The sequence below is a fragment of the Mytilus edulis genome, chromosome 2 (assembly GCF_963676685.1).
Source record: "Mytilus edulis chromosome 2, xbMytEdul2.2, whole genome shotgun sequence".
NCBI classification, from domain to species: domain Eukaryota; kingdom Metazoa; phylum Mollusca; class Bivalvia; order Mytilida; family Mytilidae; genus Mytilus; species Mytilus edulis.
The window spans coordinates 19,062,744-19,089,603 of record NC_092345.1 but is presented as its reverse complement, the minus strand read 5'-3'; the positions used below and the strand labels follow the sequence as shown (position 1 = coordinate 19,089,603).

The 26,860-nt window shown below is 31.0% G+C and overlaps 1 protein-coding gene across 7 annotated transcripts in view; it reads left to right on the top strand.

Annotated features, from left to right (window-relative positions):
• LOC139511641 (ceramide synthase 5-like) overlaps positions 1-20,057 on the top strand; it is a 44,971-nt gene extending 24,914 nt beyond the window's left edge. For 5 of the 7 annotated variants that reach the window (XM_071298596.1, XM_071298595.1, XM_071298592.1 and 2 more), the window contains exons 5-11: positions 893-950; positions 1,329-1,379; positions 6,645-6,737; positions 8,373-8,501; positions 10,518-10,624; positions 11,948-12,125; positions 17,180-19,040. In XM_071298596.1, the coding sequence (XP_071154697.1) occupies positions 893-950; positions 1,329-1,379; positions 6,645-6,737; positions 8,373-8,501; positions 10,518-10,624; positions 11,948-12,125; positions 17,180-17,302 (739 nt within the window). In that variant the 3' untranslated portion in view covers positions 17,303-19,040. Of the gene's footprint in view, positions 1-892; positions 951-1,328; positions 1,380-6,644; positions 6,738-8,372; positions 8,502-10,517; positions 10,625-10,657; positions 10,690-11,947; positions 12,126-17,179 lie in introns of all 7 variants that reach the window. The other 2 variants (XM_071298597.1, XM_071298591.1) reach the window with 2 other exon arrangements.
• The last annotated feature ends 6,803 nt before the right edge of the window (positions 20,058-26,860 follow it).

Sequence of the window (26,860 nt, the reverse complement as noted above, 5' to 3'; positions counted from 1 at the left end):
CTTATTTGACTATCCAGTTACCTGTTGCTTTTTTTCCCCTCACCTATCCCGTTTTGGTGCTTTTTGCATTTTTTACCCCCTTAAAATAACTATCTTTTTTGGAGGATGTGGATGGGGTTTACAGAATAGTGAATAAATGATTAAAAAAACTGAATAGAGAAAAGTTTGCCTAAAATCAAAGTACTTTGGATTCATTTATTTTTGTGGGTACCAATATTCGTGGAGTAAGGAAAACTTGCATGTTTTGTGGATATTTAATTTCGTGGTTTTGCTGAAGTCTGCCTACACGCCTATAAAAAAAATGTTATTTGTTGAACATTTAATTTCATGGTTCAATTGTACCTACGAAATCCAGGAAAATTGGTATCCATTGCATAATAATGAATCCACAGTATTGAGAATTACGGGTGCTAAAATTTAAAGTACAGAGATAATTCGGCCAAAAAAACGAAGAATAGAGAACTATGACCAAAGAAATTAATGAATACAAAAATAAAGACAACTCAATCCACACCTTCTTTTTGGATCGACCAAACTATATTCATTTTTATGTCCCATCTGTAAACAGAGGTTTTTTCATACTTGGAAACATGCATGTATACTTCTATACAGAATTCTGCTTTCTAGTTAACAGTTATTGTGTAACATACAATAAAGTTGTATGCTGTAAACCAATTAAAATCTTTTTTTAAGGTCACATGATGTTATTTTATGTTTTCAAACTAATAATGCAATAATTATTGAATATTTTTTTCAAACTGTCAAAGATGTTTATGTTGAAGATAGAACTGTTATTCTTTTTATACAGTCTTAAAGAATTTCTTTAAATCTTGACTATTTTTTATTTGTTTTCACAAAAAAAACTCAAACAATATTTTTGAATTCTTTGCAGTTGGAATTGTGTGATTTTATCCATATTTGGAGTTTATGGTGTTTATGCTTTATGGGATGTAAGTATAGAAATATGTATAAGATGTATACAAAAATGAAATATAACACTGAAACATGTCATATCTAGCTAAATGTAACAACAAATACAAATAAAAACAAAGAGCAGGTATGCTTACTCAAGAATTGAATGCTGTTTTGGTTTTACATTTGTTTTAAGAAATGAGAGCAAGTGACATTCAAATTTCAAACTTCAAATTTGTCACCATACTTAACTGAATGACTTCATATTTGGTCAGTAGCTTGGCATTGAGGAGTTGTATTGTGTGAGCACTTTTAGAATCTGTCAGACACCTACTCCCTCTATTTTGATACTTTGAAATACCAGTTATGGACTGGGGCATGACTAACATGACATGCAAATTTTTTTTATATTTCAGAAACCATGGTTTTCTAAGGCTATGCACTGTTGGATCGGATGGCCTAATCATGTAAGTAGCATTATAAAAAAATTTAGGCGTTTAATTTGAGAAATTAGTTGGTGAAACTTTCTTTAGGTTACCCTTTTTGCTCACCTGGCCCAAAGGGCCAAGTGAGCTTTTCCCATCACTTTGCTTCCGTCGTCGTCCGTCGTCGTTGTTAACTTTTACAAAAATCTTCTCCTCTGAAACTGCTGGGCCAAATTAAACCAAACTTGGCCACAATCATCATTGGGGTATCTAGTTTAAAAAATGTGTCCGGTGACCTGGCCAACCAACCAAGTAGCCGCCATGGCTAAAAATAGAACATAGGGGTAAAATGCAGTTTTTGGCTTATAACTCAAAAACCAAAGCATTTAGAGCAAATCTGACATGTGGTAAAATTGTTTATCAGGTCAAGATCTATCTGTCCTTAAATTTTCAGATGAATTGGGCAACCCGTTGTTGGGTTGCTGCCCCTGAATTGGTAATTTTAAGGAAATTTTGCTGTTTTTGGTTATTATCTTGAATATTATTATAGATAGAGATGAACTGTAAACAGCAATAATGTTCAGCAAAGTAAGATTTACAAATAAGTCAGCATGACCGAAATGGTCAGTTGACCCCTTTAGGAGTTATTGCCCTTTATAGACAATTTTTAACCATTTTTCGTAAATCTTGATAATCTTTTAGAAAAATCTTCTCCTCTGAAACTACTGGGCCAAATTAAACTAAACTTGGCCATAAGAATCATTGGGGTATTTAGTTTTAAAAATGTGTCCGGTAACTCGGCCAACCAACAATGATGGCCACCATGACTAAAAATAGAACATAGGGGTAAAATGCAGTTTTTGGCTTATAACTCAAAAACCAAAGCATTTAGAGCAAATCTGATGTGGGGTAAAATTGTTTATCAGGTCAAGATCTATCAGCAGTAAAATTTTCAGATGAATCGGACAACCTGTTGTTAGGTTGCTGCCCCTGAATTGGTAATTTTAAGGAATTTTTGCTGTTTTTGGTTATTACCTTGAATACTATAATAGATTGAGATAAACTGTAAACAGCAATAATGTTCAACAAAGTAAGACCTAAAAATAAGTCAACACTACCAAAATGGTCAATTGACCCCCTAAGGAGTTATTGCCCTTCATAGTCAATTTTTAACAATTTTCATAAAATTTGTAGATTTTTACAAACATTTTCCACTGAAACTACTGAGCCAAGGGCCTCCTCTTATGAGAAAAAAATTTGGTTGATTATATAGAGAAACGCTGAAGCATGATGGGAGCGGGCCCCCTCTTAGGCAGCCAATGGGCCCCCACTTGTGGAAATTTCTAGATCCTCCACTGGATATTGACCAAATCCAGAACCACTTTAAATTTTTGTTAGGATGTGCATCTGATCCATATGCATTTTTGCATGACAAATTTGGTTTGAACAAAGGGTGTGGCCAAATTTTTCAGAAGGAAATATACCTTACAAATGCATAAAAACAGGAAATCATGTAAAAATATAAATCATACTTTTGAATCTGTCGAAATGGTTAAAGGGAAATTCCGCGATTTTTTACTTATCATCTAATTATGTTCATCTTAACATAAAAAACACATTTGCAAAGTTTTAAATTTATATTCCTTCTAATAACGGAGAAAATCAAGTATTTGTAACTTTTTTGGTTGAATTCTCGAGTGGGTCGTGACGTATTAGCCCGATTTATTGAATTCTGGGAAAAAATAAAATCTGTTTAACTCTTATAGCTTATCGACAATATACGTAATTAAAAGCGCACAGCTGACGAATGGTCGAAGTTATAAACCACAATATAAGAATGAACGAAAGTGAATATGCATATATATACCGTTTTGTATTGATTGAATTAAACTCCTATAAAATTATCTCTAGTAAATGTTTTTGAATAAATTTAATTAATTATTGTTGAGATTTTTTTCATAAAATATTTATTGAACATTTTTACTGATATTGAACTGAAAATATTTCAGTTCTATTTACCGTTATTGTTTTGATAATTATTTTAATGCAACTAATGTGTGAGCAGAGTGTGTATATTATTTTGTAAAGGTCACTGTATATTTCTCGGCTTGAGGTCAATTCGTTTACCTTGTAGCTATTTAGCCGCAGGTGTGAGTTCAAGCGTACACAGGTATAAATGTTGTTATTTGGAAAGGATAAATAGAAAGGATTAGAGTATATGCTGTCATGATGTTAATACACTAAGATTAAATACACGATGAGAATAAAGATACAATAATTAAATTGTGTAAATTAATTGAAAATAAAATTCAGATTCGTAATTCCGAAAGTGTATAAATATAAAAGGAAACAATTTTTGATTACTTTCTTAGCGGCAATTGGCGTAAAGATTCAAATATGAAGCAAAAAATAGTAGTTTTAATCTTTAATAAAAACTAAATGCAATATTACCCAATTTGATATACCATTGTACATCTGTTTGATATCATTGACTTTACCGGAATTTCTTAACTTGTATTCAAATCTGGCTGTGTTTAAATGCTAATAAAACTATTGCAATTTTAAAGTTTTTAATTGACAAAAAAATACAACATACAACATGCATAATTTTTTTTTAGTTTCTTTTTAACATTTTATTCTTACATAATTAAATTCATTTGACAATCATTTACACGAACTTTTTGTGAAAAGAATACTAATTATCTAAGCTAAGGCATTATATCTTTTGAGGATTTTTGAGGATTTTTTTTTTAAATTCTATGATAATAGTTGTGCAATGTTGAACATGATAGCCGTCATTAATCCAAATAAGTAATACAGTAGTTGTAATAAAAGTTATACTTTAGTCATGCATTACAGATATTGACGAATGTATAATAGTTCGTTCATACATCGTTGTTCATGAAACAATCATTATTAGTATACATGTAAGTTTCCTGACGTATAAGAGCCATTGAGGATGAGCTCCAGAGAAATCAGACTAGTTGCGTTTCGTTCGTTTGTTTGTTGGGAAAGGAGAGGAAATGCAACCGCTTGTACAGATAAACGACAGAATTACCATACAAGCATTTATAGTCAACACAATCAGAAAGAGTTCCCATCGTTAGACGGGGAATATGAAGGCTTCCAAGAATGAACAAGTGACATGTCTAACTCTGAACAGTTAGAGAACAGACTATCGACATCGAACGCTTGTTCTTGATATTTGAAACTGTATGCATATATATACGTATTACGTTTATGATATAGTGATGAGTTCTGACAAAAACTAAATTCCTTCATGGTTATATCTTGCCATACGTTTATATTGGTTTGTAAGGTGATTACTCAAAATCGTTATTTGAAAATCCTGTTTGTGAGATGTAGATTCATTTTAATACAGAAATTTCGTCTATATATTTCACAAGTGTATAACACGGAGAAGCTCTGAAGGTTCATTACTCCCATTTTGTTTGGGTGTGAACCATCGATGTTTACAGCAATATCAAGGAATAAGGTGATGGTGGTAGAAAGAACTATGGGCGTCATGTGGCAAATATTACATGCATATCGGACAATGAGTTGTCAATCTGTATGAAAAGTTTTCCAATACAACCATATTATTGAGAAGGAATGTTTACATGCTATACTCTCGTACTAGTATTACAGGGTTCTTGTGGCGTTCACCTTAGACACACATCGTTTTAACGATGCTTAAAAAAGACAGAACCAATTTAATGTCATATTTCCCTATTTTTTAAATATAACTAAAATTCTTTTATCTGACAAGAATATCCCTATTTAGCGAACAAGTAATTTATTCTTTTTTCGGTTATTGAATACCAAGAAAGAAAATAAATCCCGAAATTAATTTGAAACTTTGATACTCAAAAGTTTCCCAGCAAAATATTCACATCCCCTGGGGATAATTAGTGTTCGTCCAGTGGCATATATAACAATTGTGATGACGAATTCCTTCCTTTGTTTGAGAACAATCTTATTGAAATATAAATCTGTGATTTTCCTAGGTCCACAGCTTCAATGAACCAAAGCAAAAGTTATACATCGACCTGTATTTAAATCAAATTGGTTCTCTTCTTCTTTTGGTATACAACTGTAGTCTATCGACATTCGATGATTACATACTGTTGGCATATGTTGGCTAGTCTATTTACAACACTTTTACCCCTATTTATTCAAAATATATGTTTTTTTCTTATGTTCAATGTATACACGTATATATTTTAAATTGCGCTATAGTTCCGTAACTTTATATCCAGTCGTATAAACGAATCGTCGGCAAGTGCGTACATTTTTTTAAATCAATATTTCTGGTCTGTTCCAATCTGTCCTTCACTATTGACAATGACTATATATTACATTTTCCCAAATTCACCCTTGGAAAAAATATTTAAATAGATTTTAATTTCATCAAATCTTATTTTTTGGGTATTATTTATATATTATGAATTATATTCTTTACACCAGAAATGTTATTTATAAACAAGCGTATGAGTTTAGTAATGACAAGTAAGACAGAGTTGTATATTATACATCTGATAGTTCAAAATGGAAAGTTATAAGTTATAAGTTATCAGCCGTGTACACTGATCAATACCTGCAGAAGTGAAACGATGCATGAACTTGCAAGCCCGACAGGAAATCGCTTGAATACCTGGACGTGTCACCTCACACCCTTCACAATACCTTTGGAAGTAATACCTTTAGCCATGCTGGTGATCAGATAAGGGAAGATCAAAATATATTTGAAAAAAGTTTATTACTTTAAAGAATTATGAACAAATTAGATTTTCGAAAACAATTTTCACGGAACACTTATTTACTTGACTTTTCACCTAATTCCAATATCAACAGTTTAAAAACAACAGACCATGGTAATTTAAAAAAAGTAAGAATATTTTCCGTATCAAGTTAGTTAGTCGTATTAAACAACCGTACGATTGACAAGATATCGACACGCAATTACGACTACATCGGTTACTGTAGTTTTGTTTCTTTGTGGTTTATAGACATATCGTTTTTATTCATCGGGAAAGAAGACAAGATGGCGGATCTCGGAGAATTGATACTCTAAATTTAAAATCGATGGTGATCGCTTATCTAGCGGAATAAAACTTTAATATCTATGAATTTGAACATTTTTATACAGAATGAACATAATATCAATTTTTGATTTTTTTGCGAAGTTTCCCTTTAAAACAAGCAGCCAGCAGAAAAAAGGTCGAATTTATCTAAATTTGTATATTTAAGATCCTAATTATATATTTTTTTTTAATTGATAGAATTGTTTTTTGTTTGAACTTTCAGCATGTTACAATGGATATGTATTGGTACTACCTAATAGAACTTGGATTTTATTGGTCGACAATGTTTATGATTACTGTTGATCATAAAAGAAAAGTAAGTATACCTTAATCTATATAGAATAATATAAAAACTTATTTAAGGAATGACTAATATTTTTTCTGTCTATGAAGAAATAACATAAAAAATGTGGTGCTCACTGAATAACCTGCCTAGATTGTTTTTTTGAAGTGTGCACCACATTTTTAGCTCACCTGACCAAAGGGCCATGTGAGCTTTTCTCATCACTTGGCTCCATCGTCCACCATCTGCGTAAACTTTTTTCTAGAGAACCACTGAATGGAATGAAACCAAACATGACATGAATGTTCCTTATGAGGTTCTGACCAAGTGTTGTAACTTGTTACTTTGTAGTCGATCCATCATCCAAGATGGCCGCCAGCGGGGGGACTTAGTTTAACATAGGACCCTATGGGAAATGCATACAAGTGACTTCTTTTAGAGAACCACTGAATGTAATGAAATCAAACATAGCATGAATGTTCCTTATGAGATGCTGACCAAGTGTTGTTTCTTTGTCGCCGATCCAACATCCAAGATGGCCACCAGTAGGGTGACTTGGTTTAACATTGGACCCTACGGGAAATGCATACAATGACTTCTTTTAGAGAACCACTGAATGGAATGAAACCAAATATAGCATGAATGTTCCTTATGAGATGCTTACCAAGTGTTGTTTCTTTTTGCCGATCCAACATCCAAGATGGCCGCCAGTGGGGTGACTTGGTTAAACATTGGACCCTACAGGAAATGCATACATTGACTTCTTTTAGAAAACCACTAAATGGAATGAAACTAAACATAGCATGAATGTTCCTTATGAGATGCTGACCAAGTGCTGTTACTTTGTAGCTGATCCATCATCCAAGATGGCCGCCAGCAAGGGGCTTAGTTTAACATATGGGAAATGCATACAAAATATAAAAAAGAAGATGTGGTATGATTTCCAATGAGACAACTATCCACAAAAGACCAAAATGACACAGACATTAACAACTATAGGTCACTGTATGGCCTTCAGAATACAATATTATAAACTTTAAATGCTTTTTATATAAATTTTTGCACATTTTTGTAGTGTCCAGAACTTTAAAAAAATGTAACAAGACGGGAAATGAATTAGTAAAAATAAAAAATTCACAAAACCTTGATACATTTTTTGTAGTTTTTAAAGTATTTCATTACATTTAGTAATTATATAAATTTATGTGTATAATGGGTGGCTTTTACAAATTGAATCTCAGTAAATTCATTTACTGAATTAATCTTCTCTTTATTAAAGCTGTTATTACATATAAAACATTTTGTATAGTTAATGAATATTTGATAAAGCTATCATATATTTGGACTGTTATCGCTTGGATGGACAATGATTAATATTTGTCTGAACAAATGATGGTATTTTCATATGGACATGTCATATTCTTTTTTCAATCAGATCTATTGCAGAAATAATTATAGGGGAATGGCGATGTTGGAAGCCACCTAATATTAATGATAGAGATGAAGTGAGTTGGAAAACAAATGTTCACAATGATTTTGCATTAAACTTCTAATACGAATTGTATGGATATGGAGGGGGGTTTAGGGACCAAATGTAATTTCCAATCCTCATATATTTAATTTTGGAATAGCCTTCAGATAGATAATTGTGTCAATTTTATTTTTTAGGACTCAACAGAGATGACTATCCACCACTTAATTACGATATCATTATTACTATTTTCATGGTGTAATAATTTTATAAGATTTGGTGCCTTGGTTCTTGTAGTCCATGACGCCGCAGACTCTTTACTAGCAGTAAGTATCAAACAAGGGAAAAACAAATGTGCTAGGAACAAAATTTCTAGTGTTCAGGAGTCTGTTTCACAAAAAAACTTATGCCTAAAATTGATCATAAGTCATGAACAATTCAGTATACTTAAAGATAAGCCGCAATTTTTTTTGTGAAACTGATGCCAGTTATTTTATATAGATTAGTACATTTTGTACAACTAAGATGTGTCTGCACAAATATTTATTTTTGAGATAAAATGCAGATGGTGTTTTTGTGGACTCTGTTTTTTTTGTCCCTGTAGTAGAATATGTTCAAGTTGATAAAGATTTAAAAATATTGTATGAATTTCTATATCGGATGAAAGGATACTGTACAATTTGGGACCAAGTTTGTCTTAAAATTATGGCATTTGAAATTTTCTCAGATTTGTAGAATTCAATGTTGAATCTATTTTTCTTTGTAGTATTTACTGTTCATTGGTTATATCTTTCCTGTAAACTCAGAAATTATTGCATGCATTTATCAGGATTTTTCAAGACTGAAAAAAAAATGCACAATTTATTTTTTGCTAGTTTGAAAAAGTGCATACAATACAAAATGTACTATATTTCAGTTAATATCAGAATGCCAGATTTTGTTACTGGTATTGCAATACTCACCCAGTTGCATTATTCGCATTAATAAAAACCTCACAATAATTTCCGAATGTACAGTATACAATACAAAGACAGTGAATTTGATAATGCCATCACCTTTTGTCTCGAAGATGCAAAAAAAAAAAATATATAGAGCTCAATTGTCACCCCAAAACATTTTCATTTTTTTGTTAATCTGCTTACTGATAGATCAATACTTGTGCTCTCAAATAATTAAACAAAAATATTCCTGGAATTAGCCTGTTACGTAAGAATTAAGTGCTGTAAATTCCGAAATTATTGCAATGTTTTTATTTTTGCTAAAAATGTGATAGTTTGCAATAATGAAAACTTGAATCCATTTTTTGTCCCTTCATAAAAAGTTTGGAATAATCAATTATATTAAATATATTTCCGATTTATGACACTGGTCAAATATTTGCAATAATGAATGCATGCATTAATTTCTGAGTTGACAGTTAGCCACCCCTTTGATCATGTCACTGTCAAACTTCATCATCAGGATTAGTCTTTTCATGTCATAATGGTTTGTATTAAAGGACAAAAAAACGTAACAAACAATTGTGTCCTCTTTTTTTATTTTCAGGTAAATTGACTGGGCCAATTGAGCCCCAAATCTACCGTCTTGTTTTATTGTCCCCTGCAGCCTAGCGGAGCAGGGGATATGGAAATGCTGATATCTATCTGTCAATTGACATTGTAAGCCTTGTCACACTTACAGTTCTAAACAGATTTCATTTAAATTTATGTCAAAGTTTTACATCAGCAATTTTTTTGACTATTTTGAATCAACCATTTTTGGGGGTAAATAATTTGAAAATAACATAGTGGGCCCTCTTCATGCCAGCAGCTCTTTTTGATTTTTATTGAAATTTGTTTCAAAGGAACATTGGCAAGGTTTCTGATAATTTGGAAAAACAGGACTGATTGATTATTTTTATAAGAGTTATTCCCCTTGGAAACGTGAAATATACAAAAAATCATCATTGTAACTGCTATAACACCTACAGTCGGGGTGTGACAAAGTTAATTATGCTAGGCCTAAAACCATGACCTCTTGAACTTTAGGTGAGCACAAAACCTTTAAATTACCAAAGGTTTTTACTAATTTCTAGTGTCTAGGAGGGTTTAATGAATTGGCTGAAATTGATAATATGCTTCTTCAATTATCAAACAAAGTCAGTAATGTTTTTAAAAAGTGACAGAAACATTAAAATTTTGTAAATACCCAAAAAATCTAATAATTGAATGAATTTTGAACAAATGAACACAAATGAGAAAATATACTACAAATTTTAAAACATATTTTCTGCAATCATCTAGTAAGGAATTTTCCCTTCTGACATGAAATTTTTAACATGAATAAATGATTTTATTTTACAGGCAGCTAAAATGTCAAAGTATTGTGAAAAAGAAAGACTAACAGAATGTATATATTATGTATTCATGGTTGTATGGGTATCTACAAGATTAATCATATTCCCATACGTGTAAGTATATTTTATCTATTCATGGTTGTATAGGTATCTACAAGATTAATCATATTTCCATATGTGTAAGTATATATTATGTATTCATGGTTGTATAGGTATCTACAAGATTAATCATATTCCCATACGTGTAAGTATTGTAAGAATGTTAAAAAAAGAAGAATTGCAAAAATTATTCTTTGTTGTTGCATTCATATCAAAGTTTTTTTATAATACTACAGGGAGATAAGTCTGTAAAAATCAGCTGAACGCTTTAATCATGTACCACTGTTAATGAAATACTAAGCTTCTGAATGATCAAAATTAGTGTTTGTCAAACTGCTATATATCAAATGATACCAATGATCTGCAGATCAGTACAAAGTTTACAATAATGAGGAGACCCATGAACTAAGGAATGCTTCAAAAGAGATGGAAAGAACACGATATGAACCAATTCAAGATAGACAACTAACATCTTTATCTAAGTTAGTGAACAATAATAAATTGTGAGGATGATTTATCCTTATCAACATAGGCAATCAAATAACTGTCAACAATGAATAAATAAAATTGAGAATGGAAATGGGGAATGTGTCAAAGAGACAACAACCCGACCAAATAAAAAACAACAGCAGAGGGTCACCAACAGGTCTTCAATGTAGCGAGAAATTCCCGCACTATACCATATAGTCTGCTATAAAAGGCATGGATATAATAAATAATAAACAATTCAATTGAGTGCTATAAAAGGCATGGACATAATAAATATTAAACAATTCAATGGAGAAAAGATTGACTTTCATCATGTTGCATTATAAAGCTTAGTGACTCAATGGAACAACTATAACAAAAATTGTAAAACAGAAAAACAGTTTTAAAGTTAAAGAAAGGTTGGTGGTTTTCTCCTGGCACTCCACCTTACTCCACCAATTAAAACTGACTGCCATGAAATATCACAATATTGTTGAAATAAACCAAATGAAGTAATAGAATAATTTATTGCTATTTTACGAAATTTTCCTTTGATCTTACTGACTGATAATTTCCTTTCTCAGCACAGTAGTGTGATATGAAAAATTATGGCAGGAAACTAATGGCACATATGCTGGCTGTTGTCAATGAAATTATCAACGTCGTCATATGCAAAAACGCAATAAACAGGTTATCATTGGTCATCTCAAAGCGATTGACTTTCTCACTTTCCCCCTTCCAACTTGAGCGAGGAAAATCAATCTCTCTGAGATCACTGACAATAATCTATAAATATTAATAATTTTTTACCTTTCCTATACATCTTGATAAATCTTTGGAAACAACTCATCTGTTTAATTTCCTTTTCAGATTATTATACTCAACTGATTTTGAAATATTCCAAGTAGATGAACCTATGATCACACTAGTTAGACAATGTTGGCAGTACAAAATATTCAATGTTCTACTTCATATGCTGCTAATACTTCATTTTTTCTGGACTTATATCATAATGAAGGCTGCCTACCTTCAAATTCAACAAGGAGAGGTAAGTGTTGAAATCATATGATAATAGATATAAGAAGATGTGGTATGAGTGCCAATGAGAAAACTCCATCTAAGTCACAGTTTGTAAAAGTAAACCATTATAGGTCTTTAACATGGAGCCTTGGTTCACACCAAACAGCAAGCTATAGAGGGCATAGAATTACTAGTCTAAAACCATTCAAACTGGAAAACCAACAGTCTAATCTATAAATAAAAAATGAGAAACACTTATGAACCACATCAACAAAAGACAACTACTGAACATCAGGTTTCTGACTTAGGACAGTTGTAAACAAATGCAGTGGGTTTAAACATTTTAATAGATACCAATCTTCAACCTTATCTGAAACAATAGTGTAACATCACAACATAAAAAGACACACTATAAAATATCAATTAAAAATACCATGAATGTTCGAGCAAATAAAAAAAGGGGGTAATGATTTTAAGATTACAACTTGTTACAAATCTTTCTGAAGGCATCAAATCGATCAAATTCTCGATCTTGATATCTATATCACTAATGGAAAGCTGAATACTAAAATTTATGATAAAAGGGATGATTTTTCATTTCCTATCGTTAATTATCCGTTTTTAGATGGTGACGTTCCCTTGTCACCATCTTACGGTGTTTATATATCTCAACTTGTACGATTCGCTCGTGTATGTAACACTGTTTTAGATTTTAACGAGAGAAATTTATGTATTACTGAAAAATTATTACACCAGGGTTTTCGATATCACAAACTAGTCAAAACATTTACTAAATTTTATCATCGGTATAAAGACATCATTCGTAAATATAGCTCAACATGCAGACTTCTAATACGTTCAGGTATTTCACATCCAATTTTTTATGGTAATATTCTTTATAAAGCACAAAGGTGTCAGTATTCACCTCAGAAACTTACAAAACCTTTGAATAGACTTATTAAGAAGGGATATAATTACGATACTGTTGTCAAGTCATTAAAGATTGCATATTTTGGCGTTAATATTGAGTCACTGATAAGGTCTTTGCATCGGAACTCAACACATTTATTCTAAAAACAGTTGTTGGCATGACACGGGTTATGTTCTTTTCATATATGTTATGATGGTATGATACTAAACCCCTAACGGGAAGGATTGTGCCTGATGTTCATATGATGAAATCATAATCTTTCAGTCAGTTTAATTGAAGTCTGGAGCTGGCATGTCAGTTAACTGCTAGTAGTCTGTTGTTATTTATGTATTATTGTCATTTTGTTTATTTTCTTTGGTTACATCTTCTGACATCAGACTCGGATTTCTCTTGAACTGAATTTTAATGTGCGTTTTGTTATGCGTTTACTTTACTACATTGGTTAGAGGTATAGGGGGAGGGTTGAGATCTCACAAAACATGTTTAACCCCGCCGCATTTATGCGCCTGTCCCAAGTCAGGAGCCTCTGGCCTTTGTTAGTCTTGTATTATTTTAATTTTAGTTTCTTGTGTACAATTTGGAAATTAGTATGGCATTCATTATCACTGGACTAGTATATATTTTTTTATGGGCCAGCTGAGGGACGCCTCCGGGTGCGGGAATTTCTCGCTACATTGAAGACCTGTTGGTGACCCTCTGCTGTTGTTTTTTATTTGGTCGGGTTGTTGTCTCTTTGACACATTCCCCATTTCCATTCTCAATTTTATCAAATTACAAATTCAGATGTATCAATTTCTGCCATTTAATCTTAATACACTGAAATATCTAGTTTCCAATATATACAGTGAAAATTTGAGTGACACCTTTTAAAGCTGTTATACTGTAGAATATATGTCAGTTGCCTGCTAGTTTGACCATTGTTACGAAATAAGTGTACTAATACAATACCATTATGATTGACATCTGTCACAATTAACAAACAACATCATTCTTAAATTATTTAACCATGCAGACAAAAGCAGTAAATATAAAAGGCAGCTCAATTTAGAATTTAAATCTGCACAAACCCTCAAGAGAATGCAGAACATTAACCTTACTATTTTTGACTGGATTAGATAACATTGTTCAACAACTGCACACAATTGCAGTGTTAAGATTTAGGTCGATAACTCAATAATTTCAAATTTTAGATAAATTGACACTCCTGTTTCCTGACAATATCAATTGAACAAATTACCAAATTATGACCCTCATAGTTTAACTGATAATCTCAAATCTCTTTCTAGTTAAATTATAATTTAAAGTTATCGTCTATGTCAATACACAGATGCATATATATGTATATGTTTGAAAGCTACCAAATGATAATAATGAAAAACCAAAAAGACACACATATAATCTTCATTAGTACTCAGTTGTCAATATGATATGTCAAACTCTAAATCTTTCCCCTTCTCTAAGAGTTGTAAATTGATTAAATGTATAAGGGTGGTTTTTTACAACCCTGAAATCCGAAGAGGGTCTTGCAGAGTTGGTCTTTGATTAAATACATTTAGAAACTAATCAAGGATCTACCATCTAAACCAATTCAATTAACATAAAACCTTAAGATACGACCCATGACAACAAATAAAGAATTTTCTGACTTGGGTCAAGTACATAAATATGTGGCGGGCTAAACTATTACATACATGTGACAGAGTTGTCAAGCCACAACTGGAGATTTGGAAATTTTCAGCTGGAGTTTAGGTCTCAAAACTGGAGATTTATTATTGACCTTTTATCGACGTACGCAATGATTTTTTTGTGTGTTTAAACTGCATATCTTCTTTTTTTTTGGTTAAAGGAACAATAATTCCATACCTTTCAACACCTGATACTTGATAAAAATAGAAGATAAGGGGTTTTCAAGAATTTATTCATTATGTATAATTCAAAATAAAGTGATCAGCCATCATACATAGTTGGCAAAAAGTATCTCTGATAAAGCTAAATTGTCAACTTTGGTACCACTACTGGCTTGTAACAGAAGGTGTTAAATTGATAGATATGTAGGCTTGCTGGTTGGTAGCTGTCTCCATAAGTGTGGTCAAGTCATTGGGGCCATCATAGTCAGCTTTGCATGAAGTGTAGTAAGCATGGTCTTGACCCTTGGTACTGGATCTGCACCATTTGAAATCAAATCTCAAGACAGAGTTGAATTGGGCTAGATACTTGGTCTTTTTTTATTTGCTGCTGGGATTTGGTGATAAAAAAACAGTTTGCATTTTGTCAAATTCTAAAATTTCCAAAACAACTATACTTATATAGGTATTCCATTGGCTTGGATAGAGAACTAGCCATAATATCATATTTGAGTTGATTTCATTTGTCTTTGAGGTTCAGTAAATGTTCCATGTTTTCAACAGCATCACATAGTGAATTGCATCGTTGTTTATACAACTTGTACAATTAGTCAATTTAATCCTTTGTCAGTATTTCACTTTTAATCAACCAGGCTTGTCACCAGGTAATTGCCTATTATCTTTAATTTATTGCTGTATAAACAGTTTAATCCTAACACCTTAGGCTGATTTTACCTATTTTATGACCTCATGTTATGTTTTGACACAACAGGAAATTTCCGTTTTTCTCGGACTTTTCCCATATCAATTTCGAGTTTCTCGGACTCTCTGTCCCTATCGATTTTGTAAACAAAAATGTGTATTGAAAATTTTACGAGGTTGACATTTTCAAAAGCGGAAGATTTAAAATTTTAACGGGAGGGACGGAAGAGGGTCTGAAAAGCGGGAGATTTTGACTCCCGCCGGAAGAATCACATGTATGCTATTAGAGAACTGAATTCTCCTTCCCCATTAAAATCTCTAAGTGGACAGACAAACATGATTTAATCAATGTATAAAAGTGCAATTTTAAAATTTTAAAATTTAGTGACCTACTGACCATGAAACACATTTACGTAACTTTACCCTCCTTCTCAAATCTTTATCAATGGACTTATAAAATGTAAAATTCAAAAGAAGATTTGATAAATGTATCAAAGTGCAATTTAAAATAGATTGTTATGTGAATTGTTTGACCTACTAACTGCGACACACATTAAAATCATTTTATCTAATGGTACATTTTTTGTCAGATTTTTATCGAAGGTTTATCTCAGCAAGGTCTCAAACAAGTAACAGGTATAAAGTGTAATAATAGGTGACATGCAACCTGCAAATGTAAATTATATGTAAAATATCAGTTATTGCTGATTTAAAAAAAAATTATTATCAAAGGATTGTCTTTGCAATTTTCTAACAAGTACAAAAATCAGAGATAATTTTTTTTTTATGTCAGTTGTGCCTCTTTGAAATGTAAATTATAAAAGAAAAAATGAATTATCTCTATTTTCTGGCCTGTCACCAAAAAAAAAATTAAAAAAAATTATAGCAAAATAAAGCCATTATGGTTTGTTTGTATTATTAAAGTTTTTCCTTAAATTTCTATAATGAGGCATTTGAAATGTGAGAAATTGTTATATTTGAATTGCTATAAAAAGGTCCTTAGTTTTCATACTATTTCTTTTAAAATATCTTTTATATTTACAAGACATCAGTTTGAATTCAAACATTTAAGATTCAGTAGTATATAGGTGAAGTTACAATATGTTGTACAAAAGTTTCCAAAGGGAGATAATCTAATGTATTTTAAAATGAAATATGGTTTATCTCCCTTTAGGACTTCATGGATACATAATTTAGCTGAAACTATATTTATCTGAGTATAGTAGACTAAAATTTTAAAGACAGTTTTAAAGTATGCATAGAAAAATAAAATTTTAGAAGACGTAATTGAATTCAAAAACTTAGATTGGAAAGATATTTTAGTACTAAAATTAATTTCTATCTTAACTTTCAAATGACACAGTCATTACAATAAACATAACCCTACAAAGTTTTAGCTTCCATGGATTCATTTTTGTGGATTATGTGGGTACAGGGTACCTGCGATTTGAAATATTCAAAAAATTACAAATTTGCTAAATGAATATATGCAGACTTTGGGAAAAAGTCTGCATAAAATAGGGAAATAAAAACTTGTAAGTTTTTAATTTTAAAATACATGAAAAATGTAAAGTGTTTTGCTAATATTATTTATGACTTTTTCAGATAAAAGACATAAGAAGTGACTCTGAAGAAGGAAACAGTGGAGCTGGAGAGAAAATAGAAGATGAAATAAATCGTAACAGTGACACAAACAATGGATATATATCCCAAAACAATGTCAAATAAATAACCTGTATACAGACGTCAAAAGGGTTACATCATTTATGTGTTCCAAAGTTCATTCCATGCATATGTATGTGTGCAGTACATGCACAAACTAAGACCCTTGTTGTTGTTCGTTGTTGTCAGGTAAACAAATCCTGTAAAAAGTTAAGCTTATTTTTATAGTTTTGAAATCCATTTTGCTTGTTCATTCCAGGTTCATTTTTTACTGTTCAGCATATTTCTTTTAACAAAATGTTCTTGGGATTGCATTGTGAATATTTTCCCTTGAAGAAAGTACTGGTACAGTGAAACCTGTTTAAATGAAGCCATCACTAAAGGGAGAGCAAAACATGCTTTCTTAAGTCAGGTGGTCTTTTAATACAGATTCAATCATGACAAATGCACTACAGAGGGACATAAAATTAATTGGCTTATAACACAGGATTTTGCTTAAAACAGGTGCTCTCTTCAGCAGGTTTGACTGTTATAACATTTTTTTTACTCTAATTGATCTCGGATCCATGTTAGACGAAATTAAAATGTAGTCAACTTTTAATCTGATAATCATTTAAACAATAAATAAAAAAATACTTTATACATTTATTAAATTTTATTTAAATTACAATAACACAAAATTTCATACATTTCATGCATGCAAAGTTGTTAGATTTAGGTAAATGAAAAGCTTAAACTCTGTTTTTTTTTATAATTTAAAAGACTACAAAAAGTGCTGCTTGTGTGATAGTATATGAATTTTATAGTGAATTTGAATGCATAGCAAATGATCATAGAGCCTTGAACAGAAGATAAATAAATGTAGATGTTACAGGAAAAGCTTGAAATCACCCATAAGAGTTGTGTATGAATTTAAATGTGAATAACCTGTTAATTTTGTTCTCTTGTAACCGAAGATGACAGTGACTTTAAAAAATAAGGAGAAAATATATATAGCTAGCTAATCTGATCAAATACTGAATTAATGGATTGTGAAAGTAAAATCCAACCTTTCATCCGTCCATCATACTCAGTATATAAAATTCAAATGCCAAATAATTTTATATTTATTTATATTCTATTTGTTTTGTACTTTAGAGTTGCATAATACATGTATTTGTTTATTTGGATGTATAGTTTGAAAAGAGTGTGATTTAGATTGCATGTAGTGCAGTACAAATGTTATTATGCTCTATTTGGATGATGTGCACAAGAACATATTTAACATTCTGGAAAGCCACTTCAAAACTACAGTTTTCAGTGATTATATAAGAAAAAAAAAGAACCTTTGAAAAATAGTTCAAACCTAATAAACTTTTAAGATTCTTTTCCAAATAGAATAAAGCATCTTTTCAAACGTAAAATCTGTTCATTTAAAAAAATAGTTTGAACATTAATCTCATGCATAACAACTTTCACTAAATTTTGGGTCTTTTTCCCCATTCGACTTGTCCTGTTAAATAGTTGTTTAATTCAAATACAAAGATTAAACAATAGATTAATTCTTAACCAAATTTTAATGTAATGAGATATAATAATATTATATAATGAGATGTTATTAATATATTGTTATATAATTTGATCAAATTGATTGAATATGTAAATTTTTTCATGATACACTTTGCTGGCATCATTAGACCATGCCCATGGATGCCTAACTCCAAACATTTTCTCATGATATTATATGCTGGCATCATCAAACTATGCCCATGGATTCCAAACTCTAAACATTTATTGAAAATTTTGAATAAACAGAAATATCAAATTATGAAGAAAAAAATTCTTTTTGACATCCACAACATAATATGAAAATGTTTCTATATTTAATTAACATTTGTGTGTTTTAACAGTATTATTAAGATGCTCTACTTTGTAAATAAGGGTCTATACTTAATTGTCAACTGTGCATTCATGTTTTTTTTGTGGGTACCAATTTGCAAGGATTTTGGGAAATATGTCACAATGTATTTTCTTGAATATTAGATTTTGTGGTTTTTCCATAGAAAATTTGTTCTTGGTTGAACATTTTTATTTGTGGTCAACCAAATTCATGAAAATTTGTGGTCAACCAAAATCATAAAAATTGGTATCCCACGAATATAAATGAATCCACAGTATGTCTGTTTAGATATTGATATTAAGTTAGTCATTGGAAGAGAACAAATATTTTGATTGTAAAAATTTATAATTGCAATAACCAGATATTATCGCTATTTTGTGCATTTTTCCTTTGATCTTTTATTGTGATAATTTTTCATATCATGCTACTCACTTGAGAAGGAAAATTATCGCTAGAAACTAAGGAGGCACATGGCGTTGCTAATATATTGACATGAAATTTTCAACATCGTCATAGGTAAAATAGCGATAAACAGATTATCATTGATCATCTCAACTCGATTGCTTTTCTCACTTTCGCCGTAACTGGCTCAAGCCAGAAAATCAATCTCAATGAGATAACTAACGATAATCTATAAATACATCATATTTGATGAATGAAGTTTTGTAATGGAAGTAGTGACAGATAGTAAAATATATACATGTATAGAAAACAGTATCTGATATTGTTTGCCTGTGTGTGAATGTGTGTGTGTTTTTTAATGCTTTAGTTCAGAAAAGAAAAAATGAGAAAAAAATATTTAAAATGGAATCAATTTATAACTTTTTAGACCTTTGAGGAAAAATATATAAAATAAATAATGAAAGACCATCATTTTTGGTCAATCCAGGGGCCCATTAAAATATTAGGTAGGAGGTCTTTGAGATAGGCCCTAAAGTCAAAATCAGAAAAATGTATTAAAAAAAAAATTGCCATAAAGGGCCCCTGGGCCCCTCATACTCCTTCCCAAATGGATCTTACCCTGCTTAAAAGTCAATCATCCAAAAATAGAAGTTTTAGATTAGTTATAAAAATAGATAATAGATATTACATGTAGTACTGATGTTGTGTATTATAACAATATATTTTATTTTCAGCATTGTAGTATGAATAATATGTGAATATTTTTGGTAGTTTATGTGATGCTTATAAGTAAGCAGATCAGCCATGCATTCGTTTTATCACCAAACATTTAATATGTAGTAATTTTAATGTAGATTTAAACCAGTGTGCTGTCTATGTAATTCTTTTCAAATTAAGTTCATATCTAGGCATTAAATTTTTGCATTTTATTTTAACAAGTTCAATCTGAATGATATACAATTCCTGTATCAAATTACCTGAGAATGATCTGTTTTATGTTCTGTTTTCAAAATCATTGTATCAACCAACAAAATCCCACCTTGAATTTGTCCAGGTAAATCCAGAAGATCTCCAAAGGTCTTTAGTGTAGAAAGTAAAAGAGAGCATGATCAGTTCCTTTGAATGGAGACATGGCCGCAGGATATGTATTTCATCAGATTATTAGAATCTCTTTGGAAAAAAGAATTTCTTAGTGAATTACTTATAATGTAAATTTCAAAGTTCCTTTTTTATGCCATTCACCACTGGAAAGATGACAGGAAATGAAATAAATTAACATATATTGTATTTATAATACCTGAGATAAAAATAAATTTCATTTGAAATTCATTGATTGTTTATGTTTAATACAAGAAATAATGTATGTAGGGATTTATATATTTTTTTTCATCATAGTTGCTTTATTTCCAATTAATATTTAAGTGCCATCTAGTTTTACTTGTTTGGTCCTACTTACTGTGGATTTATTGATTTTTCGTGGATTAAGGAGATATTATTTATATTTTTGTGGATATTTTGTAGATTTCTGCATACAACTCTATAGAGAAAATGTGTACATCACTGAATATTTAAATTTGTGGTTAATCTACAACCTTAGAATTATGAAAATTGAAATACCAAGAATGATAATGTATTCCCCTAAGATATTTTTTCAACATGTTTTAATCTCTATACTGACAGCTACACTGTCCTGTCTTGACTGATGTATATGAAGGGAATTTATCTATCACTCTTGACAGTTATCAATATGTACAATAATATATCTTAAGTACTTAAGAGTTTTATTAACACCAATTCATTGTTTTGGTGGTATAGTTATTCTTTCAAGACTAGTACATGTAATAGTTGCCACTGGATATTCTTTCAAGACTAGTACATGTAATAGTTGCCACTGGATATTAGGAGTTTTATCAACACCAAATCATTGTTTTGGTGGTATAGTTATTCTTTCAAGACTAGTACATGTAATAGTTGCCACTGGATATTAGGAGTTTTATCAACACCAAATCATTGTTTTGGTGGTATAGTTATTCTTTCAAGACTAGTACATGTAATAGTTGCCACTGGATATTAGGAGTTTTATCAACACCAAATCATTGTTTTGGTGGTATAGTTATTCTTTCAAGACTAGTACATGTAATAGTTGCCACTGGATATTAATCAAGTAACAATCACTTAATCAAGATTAATAAATATTTTTGCAATTTTTACTGATATTAGTCTTCATATATAGCACGGTTGGTAAAGGAGACAAAAGGTGTGAATACAAATGTAGTAGCTGTTTGGATTTTTTTTATCAAAGAAATTATTTTGTTTAGCCAAACTGTAGTGCCTTAATGTTTCCTGGGTGATGCTTACACATTTGAATTGCAATTGCACTGTTCATGTACTAATTTTTGTTTATATATTTTCTTATAAAAAAAATCAGATTTAACTTAGAATATTGTGACAATCCTTAAAATGAGGACATGAGCTACTTATATTGTAATAGTAGTTTCAGGATCAATACAAAAAGCATGCAAAACATCACTAAAAAGGAGTTTAGCTATTTTTATTGTTTGATAATGAGCTACGCAATTAAACCTGTATTGGATTCTTTTAATTGTTTATTTCTTCTTTGTGTTTTAAATCTTTTAATTACATGTTGATTGATAATATATGTTGTTATTTTCATATCATAATCAGTACTGTAGATACAATGTATATATATATACGAAATGTATGTCTTGACCAAGTTTTGTTATGTGTTTTTTTTTTATGTATTAATTTGATTTATACTAAATTTGGGGGTTATATGACAGAATTATTTGTTCTGTATTATTTATATATCAAGATATATATTTCATTGGTTATATTTGAAAGTTTAGTGAAAGGGAGACAATCTAAATCTTAATTCAGATACCCAAGTGTTAGATGAAATGTTATTATTGTGTAATTTTAAAGTATTTCTTTCCAAAATAAAACTAATGCAATGCTCATTTTGTTTAATTGATATGGACACATTTTTTTGGAAATGATGTTTTAATTTAAAGAGCTGTTTAGGATTTCCTAGCCACTGTCCTAATTGTTCCTGTAAAAGAAAAAAATCAAATTAAAAATTAAAAATATTATAAGAATATAAAAATGTATCAAATTTAACCAATAGTAATGGTAAATATAAGATTTGTATAAGATTTATAACTATTATTAGTATTATTATAAAGATATTAAAAATAATTATTTACTAACTACACTTAAACCTATGAAAAAAACACCTAAAAATAGAACTATGTTTAATATAAGAATTGAACAAATTATTTGTAAATAGTGAAAACTACATATAATCCATAAAAATCAATACATATTTTTGAGTTAGTTTAATTTGAATTATCACAGTTTCATACCCTCAAAACCAAAACCAAATCTTGTTCATCTTTCATATACTGCAGTGAGAAACAAGAAAAAGTTGCTAATTTTAAGTTTAATGGGACAACTTACCTACAGCTGATAACCCATATAAGGATGGATAAACTATGTTTTATTCCTATTGTATCGCTATCCTATGGAGCAGATTTTCATAAAGTGTGACATTACGATATTTTTTGTTTCACCACCTGATATGGAAACAGTTATAATTAATTCCAGAATGATAATTTCAATAATATTTTGTTATAAAATGAAACCACAATGTGTCTCTATTATTCAACATCTAACTTCAAAAGATATTAAAATGTATGTATTGAATCAATTTGAAACTTTACGGATGCATGTGGCATTGTTATCAATTTTATCATTGTCAAACTTAATACATTTCTTTCATCTTTTATATGTAACTGTAGTCCATTTCCACCAAAAAATAACAGAACAACAAATTCTCCAAAGGTAATATTTACAAAAGTTTGACAACATAAATATTAAACTTTTACAATCGTTTTAGAGGACCTCTTCATATCTCAGTTCAACTGCTTGTTATTTCCCGTTCTGGCGACTTCGGAGTGTCTGTCTGTCTGTCTGTCCATCTGTCAGTGAGGTAAATCAGTTTCCCATATTTGTTTTCTTGGGCTTGAAGATATTGATTTTATATTTGGTGTATTGTTTTATCGTGTCAAGTTAAAGATCAAGGTAGAATTTTGTTCAAGTCTGACAATTTTGTGCAGAGAAATGGTCATTGGATTAAAAAAATTCACTCAAATAATGCAAAGGATGGAAGTTTTTAACGACCTTAACTGGCTATACAGCCCTTGCACGGTAGGTGACTCAAAATCATCAGTTTCCCTCACGTTGCATATACCCCCACCTTAAAAAGGTGTTGGTATACTGTTTTACCTCAGTCTATCCGTCCATTCGACAGTCCATCAGCTACACTGGGTGATGCGTTTTCAGATTAATCACCCGACAACTTCCTGTTTACCGAAATAATTGGGCTGGGTATCATCGGTGAGCAGCAGCTCACAGTTTCACTTGCTTATCATGCTTGAAGATATTGATTTTATAATTGGTATACAGAGAAGTTACAGATCAAGTTCGAATTGTTTTCAGTCTGATGACTTTGAGCGGAGTAACGGTACCTGGACTTCAAAACTTCAATCAAATAATCAATTTTCCACATTTTCTTTTGTCATGCTAGAAGGTATTGACTTGATAATTCTTATAAAGTTTTCACAACATGACACGTCATTGATCAAGTTAACATTCAAGTTTTTCCAGTGCAACGAATTTTTAATCGGAAGTGGACTAGGTATTGACAGGCAATACTCCCAGAATGCATGTTTTCTATCTTCATAACTCATGTTGTGTAACCTCCTATTTTCTCCAACTCAACATTTCATTGTTGCATGCATTTCCAGTTTCCGAGTTACTGAATCGAGATTTTAGACATAAAAGTTATTCTATTTCTGCATCACTTTATCTTCAATGCATTTAACCAAAAGAATTTATGAACTTGTTACTGAAAGGACAAAGCTAAAATAAACTACTAGCCCATCTTGTCCTTGGACTAGTCCCAGTCTCTTCCCAGTATGAGGTTCCAATATGTTTATCAAGCATGAAACAGCTTTCCCAGTGTAAGGAACAGTTCACTTGTATCTGTTGAGATTTCCCGCTGGTTTGCATTACCATCGGCAAAGACGACTTTTTAAGGTCTAGTATCATATGTATTTAGTCTAATACACTTTATATGATTCAATAGAGGACTGTTCATATCAAGTCCAAAAATTAGCCTACATAACATACGTATTCCATAATTTGACGGCAACCACGTCCCTGGTAACGCATAAGAAGTTCTTGCCATTTATTTGTACAGTCTTTCAACTTTAAGATTTGAATTTTCACAATTTCTCTTTAAACACACCAAATTGGATGTGTGTCTTGAAGTGGAGTTGACTATCATGCAGCTTTTAGTTTATCCACCGACCATTGCTTGTAATAAACCATCCGAACAGGTTGGTCATCCTACGTGAATTGAACCAAAGTTTGCATCAATAGGTATATGTATTTATACAATTAAGGTGACAAAATAATCTCTTGTCGAGCACCTTGGCACTTCATTAAAACGTTTTAAAAAAAGGTTGCTATGCTCTTTATAACTATTGAAGTAAGTTCTTTGTACTGATCATTAAAGTATTATCCAATCATTTTCTTTTATTCCTGGACCGTGTAATTTCTGTAGAAGCGAGGCATACCATACTACATCGAATGCTTTTGATGCATCAATAAAGACTGCATGAAATCGATATTTCGGATACATGTCAACTCGTACTTTCGGCAACTCGTACTCAGCCAAAGCTTCTACAGAAATTATGAAAAGGATATTTTTTACTGAACATTGCGTTAGTTCTATCTAACATGTAGAAAACTTCTGTTTCTACGTTTATATCCGTAGATATGGATATTTTAACTCCCTGAAGTATCCCAGTGCACCCTGAGGTAGATCAATAGAATATGAAAAGGATATTTTTTACTGAACATTGCGTTGAACATGTCTTAGTTTTTTCGTGTTAGTAGAAAATATTTTTAACATTATATGCTTCATATTTTATTATTTACCTACTGATTAATAAATATTATTGAGATACACAATTTATATATCGAAAGTCTGCATGGAACATGTGGAATACAACATAATACTTTTTTCTGTTATATATTTGACTACATAAAAGGATATATATAAAATCACAATTATACTTCAATTTTAAAAAGATAAAAGATAGGATAACATTTAGAAAAGGGCCCTTGTTTATTTGCAAATACACAGCACAATTACGATGGTTAAAGAATGTTTAAAGTAGTGGGCTTAATTTCTACAAACAAGTAAAACATAAATCAACTTACCAGTTTCACATAGACGATGCTGCCAGTTGTCACATGTGTCACATTGAAGAGCATCTTGTCGAATCGTAACAGTCTTCTTGCATACATTACAACGTGGACGAACCATGATTGCAATTGCAGATGATCATACATTTCACCATAGTTTATATATTTTTTCTCTAAGCTTGGTTTTTACAACGTTTAAGCCATGCATTTTCTTTTCGGTGAGGATGGTGATTGTTTAAGTATAACTCAACGGCCTTTGATGTTCATAGTGCCGCACTTATACCGATTTTTTGTTTTCATTTACTTCTCTCTGTTTATTCTACTTTTAACAAATCCATTCTATTTATGTAGGTATGTTATCCACTAATGACCACTGATTAGCATATTGTGTACTCGTAATTATTTTAATGTGCATATCAAATAAATTGCCGTGCAAACAATTTCAAACAATCAATTCTAAGGAATACTAATGATTATAACGATTAGCATTTTATAAGCTTATTTAAAACAATTATGATTGAATTTTATCTCTGGCTTCCGTTAACCCTGGTTCGTTCGAGGCATATTTTTTAAGAACTTTATTATCGTCTATTATTGAATATCTATTTCACATATGACGAGGAGCTCGAGGTTGAAGGCCAGCCATGAAACCTTCAAATGTTTATGATCGTGCTAAGTTCAGTGTTGACAAAAATGACAGTGTATTAGGCATTGACACGAAACCCATACACTATGCAGGTATCTTTTAAAAATCTAGCTGGTTCAGATACTGAAACGTATGTTGAAACAATTCGTCGCAAACTTTATGACAGAGGCAAATTCAAAAGCAAACATGTATTGGAAATAACTCCATATCTGGCATCGTTAACAAAGTATGTTTGATGATTGCTTATATGCAGACAATGCTGCGAATAAAACGAACACATTTGTTATGCACAACGTTGTGTTGTTCTCAGGGCAATAACGATTGAACTCATCAAGTTGTGATAGAAGAATGCTAAGATTGGGATATTGATTAGTACACATTAGTAAAATTCTCAATATTTCAT